The 19,838-nt window shown below is 45.3% G+C and overlaps 1 protein-coding gene across 2 annotated transcripts in view; it reads left to right on the top strand.

The window, feature by feature from the left end:
- nup85 (nucleoporin 85) overlaps nt 1-19,838 on the top strand; it is a 66,346-nt gene that overhangs the window by 30,402 nt on the left and 16,106 nt on the right. For both annotated transcript variants that reach the window (XM_068057802.1, XM_068057803.1), the window contains exons 8-12: nt 8,925-9,059; nt 10,730-10,852; nt 12,502-12,633; nt 13,771-13,877; nt 15,351-15,434. In XM_068057802.1, coding sequence (XP_067913903.1) covers nt 8,925-9,059; nt 10,730-10,852; nt 12,502-12,633; nt 13,771-13,877; nt 15,351-15,434 — 581 coding nt within the window. The remainder of the gene's footprint in view (nt 1-8,924; nt 9,060-10,729; nt 10,853-12,501; nt 12,634-13,770; nt 13,878-15,350; nt 15,435-19,838) is intronic.

The following is a 19,838-nucleotide window of genomic DNA, read 5'->3' as shown; positions in this document are numbered from 1 at the left end:
GTACATTCTGCGGTATGTGAGAAGTCATGGACACACCAAGTGTCCTAGACAAACACATCAGCAGGAAGTGTCACCAGCTGCAGAAGCTTGAGCTCAGGCTTCGGAACTCAAGTGGCGGCTGGAATCACTGTTGTGCATCCATGAGGCAGAGGACTAAGTGGATAGCACGTTTAGGGAGATGCTCACACCACAGGTTAGGAGCGTGCAAGCAGAGAGAGAATGGGTGACTGCCAGTCAGTCTAAGAGAACCAGGCAGGCAGTGCAGGAGTCCCCTGAGTCTATCTTGCTTGCTAATCGGTTTTCCTTTTTGGATACTGGTGAGAGCGATGGTTCCTCACGGGAGTGCAGCCAGAGCAAAATCTGTGGCACCACAGGTGGCTCAGCTGCACAGGGGCGGGAGGAAGAAGAGTGGAAGAGCAATAGTGGTAGGGGATGCGATAGTCAGGGGATCAGACAGGTGTTTTTGCGGCAGTAAACGTGACTCCAGGATGGTGTGTTGCTTCCCTGGTGCCAGGGTCAAGGATGTCACGGAGCGGCTGCAGGACATCCTTCTGGGGAAGGGTGAACAGCCAGAGGTCGTGGTCCACATTGGTATCAATGACATAGGTAGGATGAGGTTCTGAAAGCAGATTTTAGGGAGTTAGGAAGGAAATTAAAAAGCAGGACCTCCAAAGCAGTAATCTCAGGATTAATCCCAGTGCCACATGCTGGTGTGCATAGGAATAGGAGGATTGATCGATTGAACACGTGGCTGGAGAATTGGTGTAGGAGGGAGGGCGCATATTTCTGAGGCATTGGGACCGGTTCTGGGGCAAGTGGGACCTGTACAAGATGGACGAGCTACACCTTAACAGGACCGGAACCAACATCCTTGCAGGGAGATTTGCTAGTGCTGTTGTTGTGTATTTAAACTAGCTTGTCAGGAGGATGAGAACCTGAGGGGTAGCTCAAATTGGAAGGAAGTAAAACTGGTAACAGGAGGTAGAAAAGTAGCAAGTGACATTAGAAGGCAGGTGAAACAAAGGCGAAGATCGCCTTGGCTTAGAATGCAGAATGTCAAGAAGACAAGGTTAAGGGCACTCTACCTGAATGCACGCAGCATTGGCAACAAGGTAGATGACTTAAAAAGGCCAAATAGAGGTAAATGGATATGATCTAATTGCCATAACAGAAACGTGGCTACATGACAACCAAGACTGGGAACTGAATATTCAAGGGTATTCAACATTTAGGAAGGACAGGCAAAAAGGAAAAGGAGGTGGCATTGTACCGATAATAAGGGATGAGATCAGAACATTAGTAAGGGAGGATCTCTGATCAGAAGAACAAAATGTGGAATTTGTTTGGGTGGAGCTAAGAAACCGCAAGGGGCAGCAAACATTGGTAGGAGTTGTTTATAGGCCACCAAACAGTAGTGGCAGTGTGGGGTGTGGCATTAATCAGGAGATTAGAGAATCATGTAGCATGTGTAATACAGTAATCATGGGTGACTTCAGTCTGCATATAGACTGAATAAACCTAATGAGCACTAATGTTGTGGAGGACGAGTCTCTGGAATGTGTTAGTTTTCTAGAGCAGTATGTTGAATATCCGACTAGAGAATAGGCTACTTTAGATCTAATATTATGTAATGAGAAAGGGATAATTAATAATCTTGTCAAAGAACCTTTAGGGATGAGTGACCATAATATGATAGAATTTTACATTATGTTTGAAATTGAGAGGTAGTTCAATCTGAAGTCAGGGTATTAAATTTGAACAAAGGAAATTATGAAGCTATGAGGGGCAAATTGGCTGACGCAGATTGGGAAAATACTTGAAAAGGTATGACAATACATAGGCAAAGGATAGTCTTTAAAGAAATATTGCATATTTACAGCAACTATACATTCCATCAAGGCACAAAAACCTCAAAAGTAAAGGTAGTCAACCGTGCCTAAGAAAGGAAGTTACGGATTGTACAAGATTAAAAGAAAAGGCCTATAAAGTTGCCAGAAAGAGTAGTAAACCTGAGGATTGGGAGGATTTTAGAATACAGCAAAGGAGGATGAAGAAACTGATTAAAGAAAAGAAGAATAGAATATGAATGTAAGCTAGCAAAATATATAAAAACGGACTGTAAAAGCTTCTATAGGTACGTAAAAAGGAAACATTTGGCTAAGACAAATGTGGGTCCATTACAGGCAGAGTCAGGAGAATTTATAATGGAATAGAGAAATTGCAGAGAAGCTAAACGATCACTTTGTGATGGGAATGAAACCGGACGGACCACCCGGCATCGACCTTGGCACCGGTCACTGTCGCTGGGTCAAAATCCTGGAACTCCCTTCCTAACAACAGTGCTGTGGGTGTACCTACCCCACATGGACTGCAGCGGTTCAAGAAGGCAGCTCACCACCACCTTCTCAAGGGCAATTAGGGATGGGCAATAAATGCTGGCCTGGCCAGCGATGCCTACATCCCATGAATGAATAAAAATAAACTTTGTGTCTGTCTTCACTGAGGAAGATACAAAAAGTCTCCCAGATTTAGAGATGCAAGGGATTAGAGGGAATGAGGAATTGAAGGAAATTGGTATTCGTAAGAAGGTTGTATTGGAGAAATTAATGGGGCTGAAGATTGATAAGTTCCCAGGACCTGATATTCTACATCCCAGCGTGTTGAAATAGGTAGCTATGGAGATAGTGGATGCATTGGTGATCATCTTCCAAAATTCTATAGATTCTGGAGCATTTCCTGCAAATTAGAATGTCACCCCACTATTTAAGAAGGGAGGGAGAGAGAAAACGGGGAATTACAGACCTGTTAGCCTTACATTAGTCATTGGGAAAATGCTAGAATCTATTCTAAAGGATGTGATAAATGGACACTTGGATAATAAGGATCTGATTGGACATAGTCAACATGGATTTATGAATGGGGAATCATGTTTGATGAACCTGTTGGAGTTTTTTGAGAATGTTACTAACAGGATTGATAAAGAGGAGTCGGTGGACGTAGTATACTTGGATTTTCAAAAGGCCTTTGATAAAGTCCGCCACAGGAGGTTGGTTAGCAACATTAAAGCACATGGGATAGGAGGTAATATACTGGCATGGATTAGGGATTGGTTAATGGGCAGAAAGCAGAGAGTTGGAATAAATGGGTCATTCTCGCGTTGGCAGGCTGTGACTAGTGGGTTACCGCAGGGATCAGTGCTGGGGCCCCAGCTGTTCACAATACGTATCAATGATTTGGATGTGGGAACCAAATGTAGTATTTCCAAGTTCACAGATGACACAAAACTGGGTGGGATTGTGTGTTGCGAGGAAGATGCAAAGCGGCTTCAAGGGGATTTGGACAGACTTAGTGAGTGGGCAAGAACATGGCAGTTGGAATATAATATGGAAAAATGTATTTCTTAAATGGTACGATATCAGAACGTGTAGATGTACAAAGGGACCTGGGAGTCCTTGTCAATAAGTCACTGAAAGCTAACATGCAGGTGTAGCAAGCAATTAAGAAGGCTAATGATATATTAGCCTTTATCGCAAGAGAATTTGCGGTGCGGTACTGGACCTATTCCTAGGGAATGAAGCTGGACTAGTGGTAAGTGTCAGTGAGGGAGCATTTCAGGATAGAGACCATAACTCTGTAAGATTTAAGGTAGTTGTGGAAAAGTTCAAAGATGGACCAGAAATAAAGCTACTGAATTGGAGGAAGGCTGATTTCAATATGATAAAACAGGACCTGACCAAAGTGGACTGGGAGCAGCTACTTGTAGGAAAGTCTACATCAGACCAGTGGGAGTCATTCAAAGAGGAAATATTGAGGGTTCAGGGCCACCATGAAGGGTAGGACTAACAAGTCCAGGGAACCCTGGATGTCAAGAGACATAGAGGATTGGATCAGGAAAAAAAGGCTTGTGGCAGATTCAGAGCGCTGAAAACAGCGGAGGCACTAGAGGGGGATAGAAAGTGTAGGGGGGTACTAAGAAAGGTAATTAGGAGAGCGAAGAGGGGACATGAAAATACACTGGCGGGCACAATAAAGGAAAATCCTAAGGTGTTTTATAAGTATATGAAGGGCAAGAGGATAACCAGGGAAAGAGTAGGGCCCATTAGGGACCAAAGTGGCAATCTGCGTGTGGAGCCAGAGGACATAGGTGAGGTTTTAAGTGATTACTTTTCATCTGTGTTTACTGGAGAAGGACGATGTAGGTGTAGAGGTGTAGGGGGATTGTGATATACTTGAACATATTAGCATTGAAAGGGAGGAAGTATTAGCTGTTTTGGCGGGCTTAAAGGTGGATAAATCCCCAGGCCCAGGTGAGATGTATCCCAGGCTGTTGTGTGAGGCAATGGAGGTGATAGCAGGGGCACTGACACAAGTTTTCAAATCTGCTCTGGCCACAGGAGAGGTGCCAGAGGATTGGAGGACAGCGAATGTGGTACCATTATTCAAGAAGGTTAGCAGGGATAAACCAGGTAATTACAGGCCAGTGAGTCTCACATCTGTGGTAGGAAAACTATTGGAAAAATTTCTGAGGGACAGGATTAATCTCCACTTGGAGAGGCAGGGATTAATCAGGGATAGTCAGCATGGTTTTGTCCGGGGAAGATTGTGTCTAACTAACTTGATTGAATTTTTCGAGGCGGTGACTAGATGTGTGGATGTAAAGCAGTTGATGTAGTCTACATGGACGTCAGTAAGGCTTTTGATAAGGTCCCGCATGGGAGATTGGACAAGAAGATAACAGCCCATGGGATCCAGGGCAATTTGGCAAATTGGATCCACAATTGGCTCAGTGACAGGAGGCAGAGGGTGATGGTCGAGGGCTGTTTTTGCGAGTGGAAGCCTGTGACCTGTGGTGTACTGCTGGGACCCTTGCTGTTTGTAGTGTGCATTAATGATTTAGATGTGAATATAGGAGGTATGATCAGTAAGTTCGCTGATGACATGAAAATTGGTGGTGTCGTAAATAGTGAGGAGGAAAGTCTTAGATTATAGGACAATATAGATGGGCTGGTAAGATGGGCAGAGCAGTGGCAAATGGAATTTAATCCTGAGAAGTGTGAGGTTAAGCAGTTTGAGAGGACTAACAAGGCAAGGGAATATACAATGGATGGTAGGACCTAGGAAGTACAGAGGGTCAGAGGGACCTTGGTGTACTTGTCCATCGATCACTGAAAACAGCATCACAGGTAGATAAGATGGTTAGGAAGGCATATGGGATACTTGCCTTTATTGGCCCGGCATAGAATGTAAGAGCAGGGATGTTATGATGGAGCTGTATAAAACACTACTTAGGCCACAGCTGGAGTACTGTGTACAGTTCTGGTCACCACACTATAGGAAGGATGTGATTGCACCGGAGAGGGTGCAGAGGAGATTCACCAGGATGTTGCCTGGGCTGGAGCAATTCAGCTATGAAGAGAGACTGAAAAGGCTAGGGTTTTCCTTAGAGCAGAGAAGGCTGAGGGGTGACATGATTGAGGTGTACAAAATTATGAGGGGATTGATAGGCTAGATAGGAAGAAACTTTTTCTCTTAGCGGAGAGGTCAGTAACCAGGGGACACAGATTTAAGGTTAAGGGCAGGAAGTTTAGAGGGGATTTGAGGAAAAAAACTTTCACCCAGAGGGTGGTTGGAATCTGGAATGCACTGCCTGAATGGGTGGTAGAGGCAGGAACCCTCACAGCATTTAAGAAATATCTAGATAAACACTTGAAATGCCATAGCATACAAGGCTACAAGCCAAGTGCTGGAAAATGGCATTAGAATAGTTAGGTGCTTGATGGCCGGCACAGACACGATGGGCTGAAGGGCCTGTTTCTGTGCTATGACTCTGAGTACAGGAGTAGCGAAGTGTTGCTTCAATTGTATAGAACCTTGGTTAGACCGCACCTGGAGTACTGTGTGCAGTTTTGGTCCCCTTACCTTAGGAAGGATATTATTGCTGTAGAGGGAGTGCAGCAAAGGTTCACCAGACTTGTTCCCAGGATGGCGAGATTGCCCTATGAAGAGAGATTGGGAAAACTGGGCCTGTATTCTCCAGAGTTTCAAAGGATGAGAGGTGATCTCTTTGGAACCTACAAAATAATTAGAGGGATAGACAGGGTTGATGCAGGTAAGATATTTCCCCTGGTTAGGGAGTCTCGAACCAGGGAACACAATTTCCAAGTAAGGGGAAAGCCACTTGGGACAGAGATGAGGAGAACTTTAGAACAAAAAAGAACAAAGAACAAAGATAATTACAGCACAGGAACAGGCCCTTCGGCCCTCCAAGCCTGCACCGATCCAGATCCTCTCTCTAAACATGTCGCCTATTTTCTAAGGTTCTGTATCTCTTTTCTTCCTGCCCATTCATGTATCTGTCTAGATACATCTTAAAAGACTCCATCGTGCCCGCGTCTACCACCTCCGCTGGCAACGCGTTCCAGGTGCCCACCACCCTCTGCGTAAAGAACTTTCCACGCATATCCCCCCTAAACATTTCCCCTTTCACTTTGAACTCGTGTCCTCTAGTAATTGAAACCCCCACTCTGGGAAAAAGCCTCTTGCTGTCCACCCTGTCTATACCTCTCATGATTTTGTCCACCTCAATCAGGTCCCCCCTCAACCTCCGTCTTTCTAATGAAAATAATCCTAATCTACTCAACCTCTCTTCATAGTTAGCGCCCTCCATACCAGGCAACATCCTGGTGAACCTCCTCTGCACCCTCTCCAAAGCATCCACATCCTTTTGATAATGTGGCGACCAGAACTGTACGCAGTATTCCAAATGTGGCCGAACCAAAGTCCTATACAACTGTAACATGACCTGCCAACTCTTGTACTCAATGCCCCGTCCGATGAAGGAAAGCATGCCGTATGCCTTCTTGACCACTCTATTTACCTGCGTTGCCACCTTCAGGGAACAGTGGACCTGAACACCCAAATCTCTCTGGACATCAATTTTCCCCAGGACTTTTCCATTTACTGTATAGTTCACTCTTGAATTGGATCTTCCAAAATGCATCACCTCGCATTTGCCCTGATTGAACTCCATCTGCCATTTCTCTGCCCAACTCTCTAATCTATCTATATTCTGCTGTATTCTCTGACAGTCCCCTTCACTATCTGCTACTCCACCAATCTTAGTGTCGTCTGCAAACTTGCTAATCAGTCCACCTATACTTTCCTCCAAATCATTAATGTATATCACAAACAACAGTGGTCCCAGCACGGATCCCTGTGGAACACCACTGGTCACACGTCTCCATTTTGAGAAACTCCCTTCTACTGCTACTCTCTGTCTCCTGTTGCCCAGCCAGTTCTTTATCCATCTAGCTAGTACACCTTGGACCCCAAGCGCCTTCACTTTCTCCATCAGCCTGCCATGGGGAACCTTATCAAACGCCTTACTGAAGTCCATGTATATGACATCGACAGCCCTTCCCTCATCAATCAACTTTGTCACTTCCTCAAAGAATTCTATTAAGTTGGTAAGACATGACCTTCCCTGCACAAAACCATGTTGCCTATCACTGATGAGCCCATTTTCTTCCAAATGGGAATAGATCCTATCCCTCAGTATCTTCTCCAGCAGCTTCCCTACCACTGACGTCAGGCTCACCGGTCTATAATTACCTGGATTATCCCTGCTACCCTTCTTAAACAAGGGGACAACATTAGCAATTCTCCAGTCCTCCGGGACCTCACCCGTGTTTAAGGATGCTGCAAAGATATCTGTTAAGGCCCCAGCTATTTCCTCTCTCGCTTCCCTCAGTAACCTGGGATAGATCCCATCCGGACCTGGGGACTTGTCCACCTTAATGCCCAGAGGAGAAATTTCTTTACTCAGAGGGTGGTGAATCTTTGGAATTCTCTACTCCAGAGGGCTGTGGAAGCTCAGTCATTGAGTATGTTTAAAGCAGAGATTGACAGATTTCTAAATACAAATGGCATAAGGAGATATGAGGATAGTGTGGGAAAAAGGCATTGAAGTGAAAGATCAGCCATGATCTTATTGAATGGCAGAGCAGGCTCGATGGGCTGAATGGTCTACTCCTCCTATGTTCCTATGACCCAGGTCCAACTCATGCTTTTGGTTCAGCTGGGAGGCTGCGTGTAGTGGCAGTGTCCTGGGATAGTGAGGGGAATGAATGAGCACGGCCTCCTTTTCCTGAGCAGTCTGGTCCCTGTGCTGGGAAGTGGGAGAGGATGTGGGGATTTTGGTAGTTAATAGTTTGGCTGTGATGTCCTCATAGTTGAAGAGCCTGCTGACACTGTCCAGTCTGCAGGCAGAAAGTGGTCATTTGGAATAGTGCACTTCCCTCTCTTCGGCCATGACAGCAGTTGGGCAGTGCCCCGGTGAGATACCTGCATGGAATTTCAGATAGCTCAATTCTGTATCACGAAATGTGAAATAATTGCAGTCTGGTGTTTCTGACTGAGCTGTGCTAATTCAGAGCAGTACCTGTAGCTTTATGGTGGGCAGTGGCAATCATAGTGGGTCAGGGGCTGGCTTTTAATCTGGGGGTTGGATGCTGGGGTTCAGCCTGGGGAGGGTGGGGGGATGGGTGGGGGGGGGAAGGCTGGAGAGCAGCCCTGGGGGTGGGGGGAGGAGTTGCACAGCAGCCCAGAGTGGGGGGGGAAGGGGGCTTGAGTGCAGTCTTGAGGGGGAGGGGCTGGGGCTGGGGTGAAGTCTTTGAGGGGAGGGGGCTGGGGTGCAGCTCCTGGTGGGGGCAGAGGGCTTGAGTGCAGTCTTGAGGGGGAGGGGTGGGCTGAGGTGGGGCTCTGGTGGGGAGAGGGCCGGGGTGCGGCTCTGGTGGGGGGCTGATGTGCTGTCCTGGGATCCAGTAGTGGGGAGGGGGCTGGTGCTGGTGTGAAGTACCTAGTTTCTCTGCGATGGAGAGATTCAGGGTCTGACTCTTGTGGCATTCTCCCTTGTATTTTTCCAGGTCATTGGCTGTGTGCTGCAAGGCCATTTGGGGGAGGCTCGAGAGATGTTGGCTAAGAAGGCCTTGACTCAACCTGCAGCCAGTTCCATGTACAGATGTATGGATGAACTGATGAGGAAGATGCCAGTTTTCATTGTACGCCACCAAGTTTGTTTTCTTGGTTTCCTTCCTGCCCTCTCCTTCTGTCGCTCTCTGTAGGCGCTGATTAACTCTTGCGTAAAGCTTCAAGGGTCCTTTTATACTCCATCCCAAGTAGCTATATTTTTTGCCAGTTTTCTCTCTTCCCTCGGGTGGTGACTGCTTGCTGAAGTATGTTTCTTCAAGCTCTGGCTTCTGTCTGATATCTCAAGTGGTCATTATTTATGTGTGAGCCTTAACTGTGAACATCAGCATTGCAGACCTGTTCCTGGCTTTTTTGCCACCTGCAGATGTGTATGCCAAACTGGGGCAGCTGGACACCGCCCAGAAACAGGTCCCTGCTGATTTATTCCCTGCAGCTCTCTGAGTTTGGGATGCTGAGACCAGTTGTCCCATCCCAACTGCTACTCTTTAGCTAAACTGAAATAACAGACCAGATAATCTGCAAGATTATACAATCCTCTTGGCCTTTTTGGGCACCCAGCACCTGCCTGGGTTAATGCAGTTTTATGTGTAGAATAAGTGACTGGCCCAAACTCACTTTACAAACAAACATTACTGCAACAGTCAAAGGTGACTTTCATCCCATCAGTCTGGACTGTTTTTCAGTCTCTGGCCAAGAGCTGACTGGGCAATGTCCAGACCAGTCTCCTCACCACCTCACTTGCTGATCCATGTTATGTCATCAAGAAGGGGAAAGTGCTGAGTAGAGGGAGGCAAGGAACATGAGTGGGTGAGTCAGTCTGCTGTGCTGCTAGGCAGTCCCCAGGAGTTATGAACAATGTGGGTGTCCAAGCTGGCGCCATGTCTCATCTGGCCCCCGGAGCCCAGACAGCCTGCTCCCTGCTGTGCTTATATTTCAGATTAAGTGCTTTGCCCTGTTTGAATTTTGTTGACTGATGGGGGCTTTTGGAAAGTGCTATTCTTGGCACAGTTTCCTCAGTGGTAGGTTATCCCTAAACAGGAATACTACACTCTTCGTATCAGTGACTTTAGATGTAGCTATGACACACCTGCAGAGCTCACAATAACAAAAGCTTTGGAGGGCACCTCTCTGCCCCCCCCCCCGCCCCCCCTCGCATCCTTCCCGGTCTTGTGGCTGGACTGGTGGAAGGTTAGGGAATTGGGCAGTTGCTTCCTTTCCATTTGGAATTGGAAATCATCACAGGGAAAGGAAGTGATGTCCCTGGCTCAGTTTGTTGTAGCTCAAGGCTGGTGCCATCCATCCTCTGATGCATTGTTCGAATGGTTGTTCTACTTTGTCAGCCTAGCTAGACTATTCCCCCCTGGCGAGCATCCCAGTCAAGACTGATCCTGTCCTCCTGGCTGCATTGATGACTAATCTGGAGTGGGCTGATTGTTTTTCCTCCTCCTCACAGCTCAAGCCGATTGTAGCACTCCTGCTGCCATCCTGGACAAGATTAGCTAACCCATCACTGGCTGGGGTTTCAATTTGGGCCTCAGACTCTGTGGTTTAATCCGACACAAACCGAATAACTTTTCCATTCACATGAATCCAGTGTTCAAGTTCTGATATGCTGTTCCTTGTCACTGTCTGATAACTTAATTATTAGGGCAAAGATATTTTCTGCGGAAATGTTCCGATCTGTGTTGTCAGTGTTGAACCATCTCATATTTTCTTGACTGTCTCCTTTCCCTCACCTTAGCATGGCAGTAATCAGACGTTAACAGAGTTTGAGTTGAAATGGCGTCATTGGCAAGAGGAGTGCCGGCGGTGCCTGAAAGAGGGAACTTTTGCATCCAATGGTGAACTGCTGCTAATCTGTCAGGTAAGAAAGAAAGTCACTGCTGAGCTCTGATTGAACCATATCCTGGCCTGTACAGTAGAGTGCTCTCTCAGACTGTTGGATCTCTCACTCTCGCTAGATATGTAATAGTGAATAGTGAAGCCAGCAAAACCACCTACTCCCAGCAACAAGCCATTTGTGGAGCTCTCTCAGACTGATAGAACGCAAGAATTTTTCAGAACAGGAAAGGCCATTTTAGGCTCATTGTGGCTGTCCCCCTTTCCCAAATCAATCCCATCATCTCAACAAATCCCTCACTTCTAACTTCTAACATAACCTAATTGATGCTTGACCAAATTGCACTGACCATTTCAACCCCCTCTCCTTTGGTGAAAACCTTTTCCCTAGATCCCTTTTGTGCCCCAAGTTCCTGAATTTTTACTATTTCCCCGCCCTGTTTTGAACTTTGTGACTGTCAGCAGTTAACCAGAGCCAGTCTCATCTTAACAACCATGAAAGTAATCTGAGGCGGATACAATGAGACTGCAAAGAGATATAAACAGGTTTAAGTGAGTGGGCCAGAATTTGGCAGGTGGACTATAATGTGGAGAAATGTGATGTTATGCATTTTGGTAGGAAAAACAGAAAAGCAGAATAGATTTTAAATGGTGAGAGACTGGGAAATGTTCATATTCAGAAGGACCTGGGTGTCCTTGTACACATCCCAAAGTTAACATGCAGGTACAGAAAGCAAATGGTATGTTAGCCTTTATTACAAAAGGATTAGAGTGTAAGAGTGAAGAGGACTTACTGAACTGTTTAGGGCCTTGCTGATACTTGGAGTACTTTTTACCTAAAGAAGGATATACTTTTCGTAGTGCAACAAAGGTTCTGTTGACTAGTTACTGGGTTGTGGGCATCTAGGCATATTTGCTGGAATGTGTAGCTGAGATAGAAAGTTAGCCAGGATCTTATTGAATATTGGTGCAGTTTCGCAGGGCCAAATGTTCCAGTCCTGCTTCTGTTCTTAAACATAGACTTCCGCTTAGATCTTAATTGTTAGATCTAGATTCTTAATTGTTAGATTCTTAGATCTCATACGTTTGTCTCAACACCACAAAACAACACCAAGTCATGTATTTACCCACCAAGAATATAGGCTTTTTTAAAAAACTGTACAGTTGTTCATAAAAAGTAGTACAGGTAGGGAGGCCATTGGGCCCATCCAGTTCATCCATGGAAACATTATGATCCTTACTTCAGCCTCTTGAATGATTGAAGAGTTTTTGCTTCCATTGCCCTACCCAGGGGCTATTCCAGGTGTGATCGCTCTGAAGAAGTCCTTGACTTGAACTTTTCTGTAATACATGCTTGTGTCCTAGTAGCTGTTTCGATAAGTGTTAATATTTTGCCATCAGAGCTTTTTCAAACTGGTTGGAACAGATGGAAGGGTGTCTCAGGAATGGTCTGAGCCACTCATTTCCATGTCTATGCACTTGTGCTTTCCACTGCATGGCAGTTAGCAGTGAGAGCCCTAACTGATCCCATTGCCACTTCACTCCTGACCACTATGTCAAGGCCAGTTGTCATACCTCTTACTGCTTTCATGGCTGAGCTCAGCTAATTGGTTTGTGAAATGTCTGTGATATCATTGTTGCAAGGGGCCCACCCAGTTTCTGTTTCCTCCTTAGATTCTAGCAGGTAATGAGGAAGCATTGTGTGAAAAGAAGGATATCTTGTCTACCTGGTACCACTTACTGGTCAGCAAGCTGCTGTACTGTCACCCTACTGTAAAACCTACTGACCTTTATCAATACGCAGAGGTAAGAAACCTTCCAGAGAATATGTGACTGCCCAGTTTACTCACCAAAATGCCATTCTCTTTCTGTTAACAATGTGGTCTTTAACTTGGTTAAGTGGAGGAATCCATTCAGACTCACTCCCTGAACCTGATACTGGATATTAAAATGGAAGCATACTTGGAGCAGTCAATGGATTGGGTGGGTTAAACACCAGCTTTTAACCTTGATTCCAGTTAAGACAAATTGTATTAAAGTTTCCAAACTTAAGAGAAAATGTTGAAGATACAGAGCATGTTGGTCTGGTATTGGGTGTATTCTATGATATTTGATGGGGACTGTGTAGAGGGAGATTTACTCTGTGTCTAACCCATGCTGTACCCCCTGGGATTGTTCGATGGGATAGGATTATGAAGTGCTTGATAGAGCAGTTGCTAATTTCCTGAAGTTGTCTGTTGTGTTCTGATACTCCGTAAGTTAATTGTAACGCACTTCGTGTTGCAGCTAAACATTCAGGGGATCTTTTTCTTAAATTGAGAAAGCTGCATGAATTGTCGAGGTCCATAGTGTGAGACAAGGTTAATACAAATAATGATATAATAGTTTTGCAAGTGCACTTCAGTTTGAGCAGGCCAGTTTTTAAGTGGCGCCCTCCTGGGTTGGCTGGTGCTTGTCAATATCCTGGTAGCATTGGAGTCACTTGTTGTCACTCCACTGGCTTAGACAAATGGCTCTGAATCTTCCTTTCTGGTTCCTCCTGAACTGGAGGTGCTACTTCCTAGACACTGCATGGTCACTGTGCACAAATCCAAGTTAGATTTTAGAAGGGAGTACAGCCTGAGGGAGGTGAAGAGTAATATAGTCCTGAGGTCTCAGGAAAGAGTGAACTAAGAGTAGGAATTGGTGTCAAATGTATTGATTTCATGAGAATTGAGGAAGTGTGTGTAGCACTGGGTATTTGGATTGAGCGAGGGATGAGACAAAATTTCGGAGGAACCCTGACCATAGTAGTTTAGATTAGAAGAAAGATGACAATGATTATGTTGCAGGAGAAGGGTTAAGATGTTAGGAATGAGTGAACAATGATCTATTGCATGCCAGCTTTCTCTTGAATGTTGTGACCTTACTGATGGTGATTCTCCTCCCTGTTGACTTGTACAGATCTGCCTGGATAATTTTAGTACGTACGGGAGTCAGCCTGATGCCCTGGACCGTATACTGTTGGCAGCGTTTGAGTTCAATATTCACCAGGTGTTGAAGGACTGCAGGTAAACGTGCAGCTACCTGCAACGTACAAATTGCACAAAGGGACAGTCAGATTGTTTCTCTTCTGCCTTCGGATAAAAAGATGTTAGTGACTGATTTTCTTCTGATTTCACTGTGAATGTGAAAAAGCAGTTTCCCCACAAATTATTTCCATTTTCTCCCTCTGCTATGCCCAAGCCACAAGAACAGGAGAGATCATGAGGCTCATTTTCTGAGGTAACTCCATCTTCTCACTGTGTCCCTCTACCTGTCTGACTTCCAGTCCTGGATAAGGAGAAATTTCATCCAACTAAATCTTGGGAAGACTGAAACATTGTTTTTGGTCCCAGCCATAGCAACCAACTCCATCCATCTCCAAGGTCATTATCTGGGACTGAAGCAGAACAGTTTGCAGCTTTGTCATCCTACTTGATCCAGAGAGTGAGCTTCCATCCCATATTTGCTCTTTCACCAAGACAGCCAGCCGCCTTCCATCTATGTAATGATACCCATCTCTGGCCCTGCCTCAGCTCATCTGTTGCTGAAACCCTCGTCCATGCCTTTGTTATCTTTAGAATTGATTATTCTGATGTTCTTCTAGCTAGCCTCCCATCTCCTCCCACCTTCCATAAACTTGAACTCCACCAAAACTCTGCCTCCCATATTCTAATTCGTATTAAGTCTCCTTCACCTACCACCCCTGTACTTGCTGGCCTACATTGTCTCCCAGTCCCGCGACACCTCAACTTTAACATTCCTGTTTTCAAAACTCTACGCAGTCGTTCCCTTCCCTACCTCTGTAACCTCCTGCAGCCCTCCAAGATATCTCTGTTCCTGCAATTCTGACGTCATTTGCATTTCCAATTTTAATCGCTCCCCCATTGGTGACTGTTCAGTTGTCAAGGCCCTAAGCTCTGGAATTTCCTTCCCAAACCTCTACACATCTCTACCTCTCTTTCCTTTAAGATGATCCTTAAAACCTACCACTTGACCAAGTTTCCTATCCTAATATCACCCTAAGTGGCTCGGTGTCAAATTTTGTTTAGTACCACTCCTGTGGAGCATCTTGAGACCTTTTACTACATTAAAGGTGCTATGTGAATGCAATTTGCTTTTGCTCCCAGCTACCCTCTTGTCTCCATATCCCCACCTATTCTCTTGTCATGACTTCCCTCTTGCCAAACCCAAGTTTGAGTGGTTGTCCTTACTCTGAGTCAGCTGTTGGATTATCTCACTCAGCAGTTAGTGGGATTGGTAGGCAGTGCACACTCTATTAAAATTCAATTTCTTTTTTCTGCTCATTTAAAAATATTAATGTTAGAGACTGAGTTATCACAGCATGTGGCAACATGCTTGATGCTGCTGATGCTCCTCCCAAGTTGTGTGCTCTCAGTTTCTGCTGTTTTAAGGAAACATGTTTTCCCATCCTGGTGTGCATCCTGTTTATTTATGCCAGTGTTTCCATACACTAATATTTCATGTGCCTCTCGTTACAGCATCGTCCTGAATAATTGGTGGTTTGTGGCTCATCTGGCAGATCTACTAGATCATTGCAACCTCCTACAGTCCCATAATCTTCAGTGAGTGTGTTTGTTTGATCAGGGTGGGCGTGTCTGCCCATAGTCCATCAATCCGTGCTGAGGGTTTCCTTGTATGATGATGCATTATATCGCTGGCACTTAAAGAAGCCCACCTCTCTGAGCTGTGCTGCTGACAGGTTGCTGCTCCATGTGCCTCTGGGTCTTCACTCACTGCTCCACAGTTCAGTGCTCCTCTTTTTCTTGCACTTTGGAAAAAGGATAAAGGGAATGATGTTCTGAGACAGTGTTATCATGGCTTCCATAGAGTGAGTGAAAATCTCAATGTTAATACTGGTGCACAGATTTTATTTGTTGATTTGTTGCTGGAGTGCAGAAAGTTGCCCCCATACCCCCAGATACATTTTGTTAATGCATAAAAACCCAGCAAGGAAAGTGTTCCAACCATGGCTAACGAAAGAAATCAAGAATTGCATTAGAGCAAAGGAAGAGACATATAAAGGTGCCGAACAAAATGGTAAGCCTGAGGATTGGGAGCATTTGGACAAGTTGAGTGAGTGGGCTAATGCATGGCAGATGCAATATAATGTGGATAAATGTGAGGTTATCCACTTTGATAGCAAAAACAGGAAGACAGATTATTATCTGAACGGCTATATACTGAGAGAGGGGAATGTGCAGCGAGACCTGGGTGTTCTCATACACCAGTCACTGAAGGTAAGCATGCAGGTGCAACAGGTGGTAAAAAAGGCAAATGGTACGTTGGCCTTCATAGTGAGAGGATTCGAGTACAGGAGCAGGGATGTCTTTCTGCAATTATACAGGGCCTTGGTGAGGCCACACCTGGAATATTGTGTGCAGTTTTGGTCTCCTTATCTGAGGAAGGATGCTCTTGCTATAGAGGGAGTGCAGCGAAGGTTTACCAGACTGATTCCTGGGATGGTGGGACTGACGTATGAGGAGAGATTGAGTCGGTTAGGATTATGTTCGCTGGAGTTCAGAAGAGTGAGGGTGGATCTCATAGAAACCTATAAAATTCTAACAGGACTTGACAGGGTAGATGCAGGTAGGGTGTTCCCAATGGTGGGGAGTCCAGAACCAGCGGTCGTAGTCTAAGGATACGGGGTAAACCTTTCAGGACTGAGATGAGGAGAAATTACTTCACCCAGAGAGTGGTAAGCCTGTGGAATTCACTACCACGGAAAGCAGTTGAGACCAAAACAATGTATGTTTTCAAAAAGGAGTTAGATATAGCTCCTGGGTCTAAAGGGATCAAAGGGTCTGGGGCGAAAGCGGGAACAGGCTCCTGAGTTGGATGATCAGCCATGATCATAATGAATGGCGGAGCAGGCTCGAAGGACCGAATGGCCTACTCCTGCTCCTATTTTCTATGTTTCTATTTCAGAATTCTGCGAACGAGGACCGAGCAAAATATTAACCAAGGGAAAATAGAATGAGAGTAAACTAGCAAGAAACATAAAAACTGACTGTAAAAGCTTCTATTAGTAAGTAAAAGGGAAAAGATCAGCAAAGACAAATGTGGGTCCATTATAAGCAAAGTCAGGAGAATTTATTGTGGGACATTGGGAAATGGCAGAGAAACTGAACAAATACTTTGTGTCTGTCTTCATGGAGGAAAATACTAAAAACCTCCCAGAAATAATGGAGAATCAAAGGACTGCAAGATATTTACATTAGTTAAAAAAAAGTACTAGGAAGAGGTGGCAGTAGAGATAGTGGAAAGATAGTCATCTATCAAAATTCCATAGACTCTGGAAAGGTTCCTGCAGATTGGAAGGTGACAAATGTGACCCTACTATTTAAGAAAGGAGGAAGAGAGCAAACGGGGAACTCAGACCTGTTGGCCTAACATCAGTTGTAGGGAAAATGCTAAAATCTATAATAAAGGATGTGACAACAGGATACTTAGAAAATAATGTCAGGATTTGGCAGAGTCAACGTGGATTTATGAAAACAAAATCATGTTTGACAAACCTGTTGGAGTTTTTTTGAGGATGTAACTAGCAGAATAGATAAGGGGGAACCCGTGAATGTGATATATTTAGATTTTCAGAAAGCTTTGACAAGGTTCCACATAAGAGGTTAGTAAATAAAATTAGAGCACGTGGGATTAGGGGGAATATACTGGCATGGATTGAGAACTGGTTAACAGATAGAAAACAGAGAGTTGGAATAAATGGGTCATTTTCGGAATGGCAGGCCGTGATTAGTGGGGTACCGCAAGGATCAGGGCTTGGGTCCAAGCTATTTACAATATCAATCAATGATTTGGATGTGGGAACCAAATGCAGTATTTCCAAGTTTGCAGGTGACACAAAACTAGGTGGAAGTGTGAGTTGTGAGGAGGATGCAAAGACACTTCAATGGGATTTGGAGAGGCGAAGTGAGTGGGCAAAACATTTGGCAGATGGAATACAATGTGGAGAAATGTGAGGTTATCCACCTTGGTAGGAAAAACAGAAAATGCAGAGTATTTCTTAAATGGTGACAGGCTGGAAAATATTGAACTTCAAAGGGACTTGGGTGTCCTTGTTCATGAGTCACTGAAAGCTAACATGCAGGTACAACAAGCAATTAAAAGGGCAAATAGTATGTTGGCCTTTATTACAAGAGGATTTGAGTACAGGAGTAAAGAAGTCTTACTGCAATAATATAGAGCCTTGGTGAGACCGCACCTGGAGTATTGTTTGCTGTTTTGGTCTCCTTGCCCAAGGAAAGATATACTTGCCATTGAGGGAGTGCAAAGAAGGTTCACTAAACTAATTCCTGGAATGAAGGGATTGTCATATGAGGAAAAATTAAATAGACGGGGCCTTTGCTGTCTTGCGTTTAGAAGAATGAGAGGTGAGCTCATTCAAACATACAAAATTCTTACTGGGCTTGACAGAGTAGATGTAGGAAGGATGTTTCCCCTGCTGGAGAGTCTAGATCCAGGGGACACAGGGTCAGAATAATGGGCAGGCCATTTAGGACTGAGATGAGGAGGAATTTCTTCATTTAGAGGGTGGTGAATCTTTGGAATTCTCTGCCCCAGAGGGCAGTGGAGGCTCTGTCATTGAGTATGCTCAAGACTGATATTGATAGATTTCTAGATATTAAAAACATCAAGGGTTACGGGGGATAGTGCAGGGAAATGGTGTTGAAGTAGAAGATCAGCCATGATCTCATTGAATGGTGGAGCAGGCTGAATGTCCTACTCCTCCTATTTCTTGAGCTCCTGCTATGTTGCACTGCTGCAAGGTTTTGATCTGGACCCAGGTCCCATCACTCTGTGATACACGGGGGGGGGGGCAGGTCTGGACCCAGGTCCCATCGCTCTGATCGGTGGGGCAGGTCTGGACCCAGGTCCCATCGCTCTGATCGGTGGGGCAGGTTTGGACCCAAGTCTCATTGCTCTGATAGGGGGACAGGTCTGGACTCGTGTTGTGTTGCTTTCTTGCTGTACGATATTCCTGACAGCTATCTGAGTGCAGGGTTTCGGATTTCGTTATTGGGTAATACTACAGAAGGCTTGAAAGGTAGCAATACAAGTGTGTTTAAAAAAAAAAACCTGTGACTTATCAAGATCTTTAGTGTATTTGTAGAATTGGGTCAGGCCTCAGCCCATTTTCTGAGCCTCTTTTCACTCTTGTTTGTCGGGGCAGCGGGTATTTCAGTAAATGCACTGGAGAGGTTGGCTCCACAATCGACTGCCAGCAGCCATCAGCCCCTCCCACTGTTGATCACCAGGCAAGATTCCCTCTCCACTTTGAGAGGGTGGCACTGCAGCTAGACCTGATCCTGTGCTCACTCAGCAGAGTTGTGTCCCATGTAAGAGGACTTCTCCCAAACCCGGGAGTGCGGAGACTCATTGTAGTCCCCTTCCTGTGGCTTTGGCTGAGATCAGTGACCTCATCTTAATCCAGGAATTGATCATAGGACCTTTTGGTCTGTATGGGTTTGTGCTACATCACTCAGTTCTTTACTTACAAGAGTACGATTGGGGGTGGACGGGTGGGAGGTAGCCCTGCATTAGTCATAGTTATTAATGGCACAGATGGAGGCCACTCGGCCCATCAAGTCCATGCCGGCTCTCCACAGAGCTATCCAGTCAGTCCTACACCCCTACTCAATCCTCAAAGCCCTGCAAGTCTGTTTCCTTCAAGTGGCCATCCAATTTCCTTTTGAAATCATTGTCACCACTTCCACCACCCACCTGGGCAGCGAGTTCCAGGTCATTACCACCCGCTGCATATTCCTCATATTCGTTGTAACATTTTAAACTGTTTGTTTATCGAAAAGCGGGGACCACTGTGGAGGCGAGAGAGCGGGGATAGAACACATGTATGAGGAGACAACACAGACTTCTGCAGGTCATGGCTTGTGTTCAGACCAAGCAAATGGATTGCATTTCTGAGGCTTGATGTTTCATGTGTTGGATCAAGG

This window comes from Heterodontus francisci, chromosome 26, assembly GCF_036365525.1.
Source record: "Heterodontus francisci isolate sHetFra1 chromosome 26, sHetFra1.hap1, whole genome shotgun sequence".
In the NCBI taxonomy this organism is placed as follows: domain Eukaryota; kingdom Metazoa; phylum Chordata; class Chondrichthyes; order Heterodontiformes; family Heterodontidae; genus Heterodontus; species Heterodontus francisci.
The sequence above is the reverse complement of the archived record's forward strand: the minus strand, read 5'-3'. Positions and strand labels throughout refer to the sequence as shown.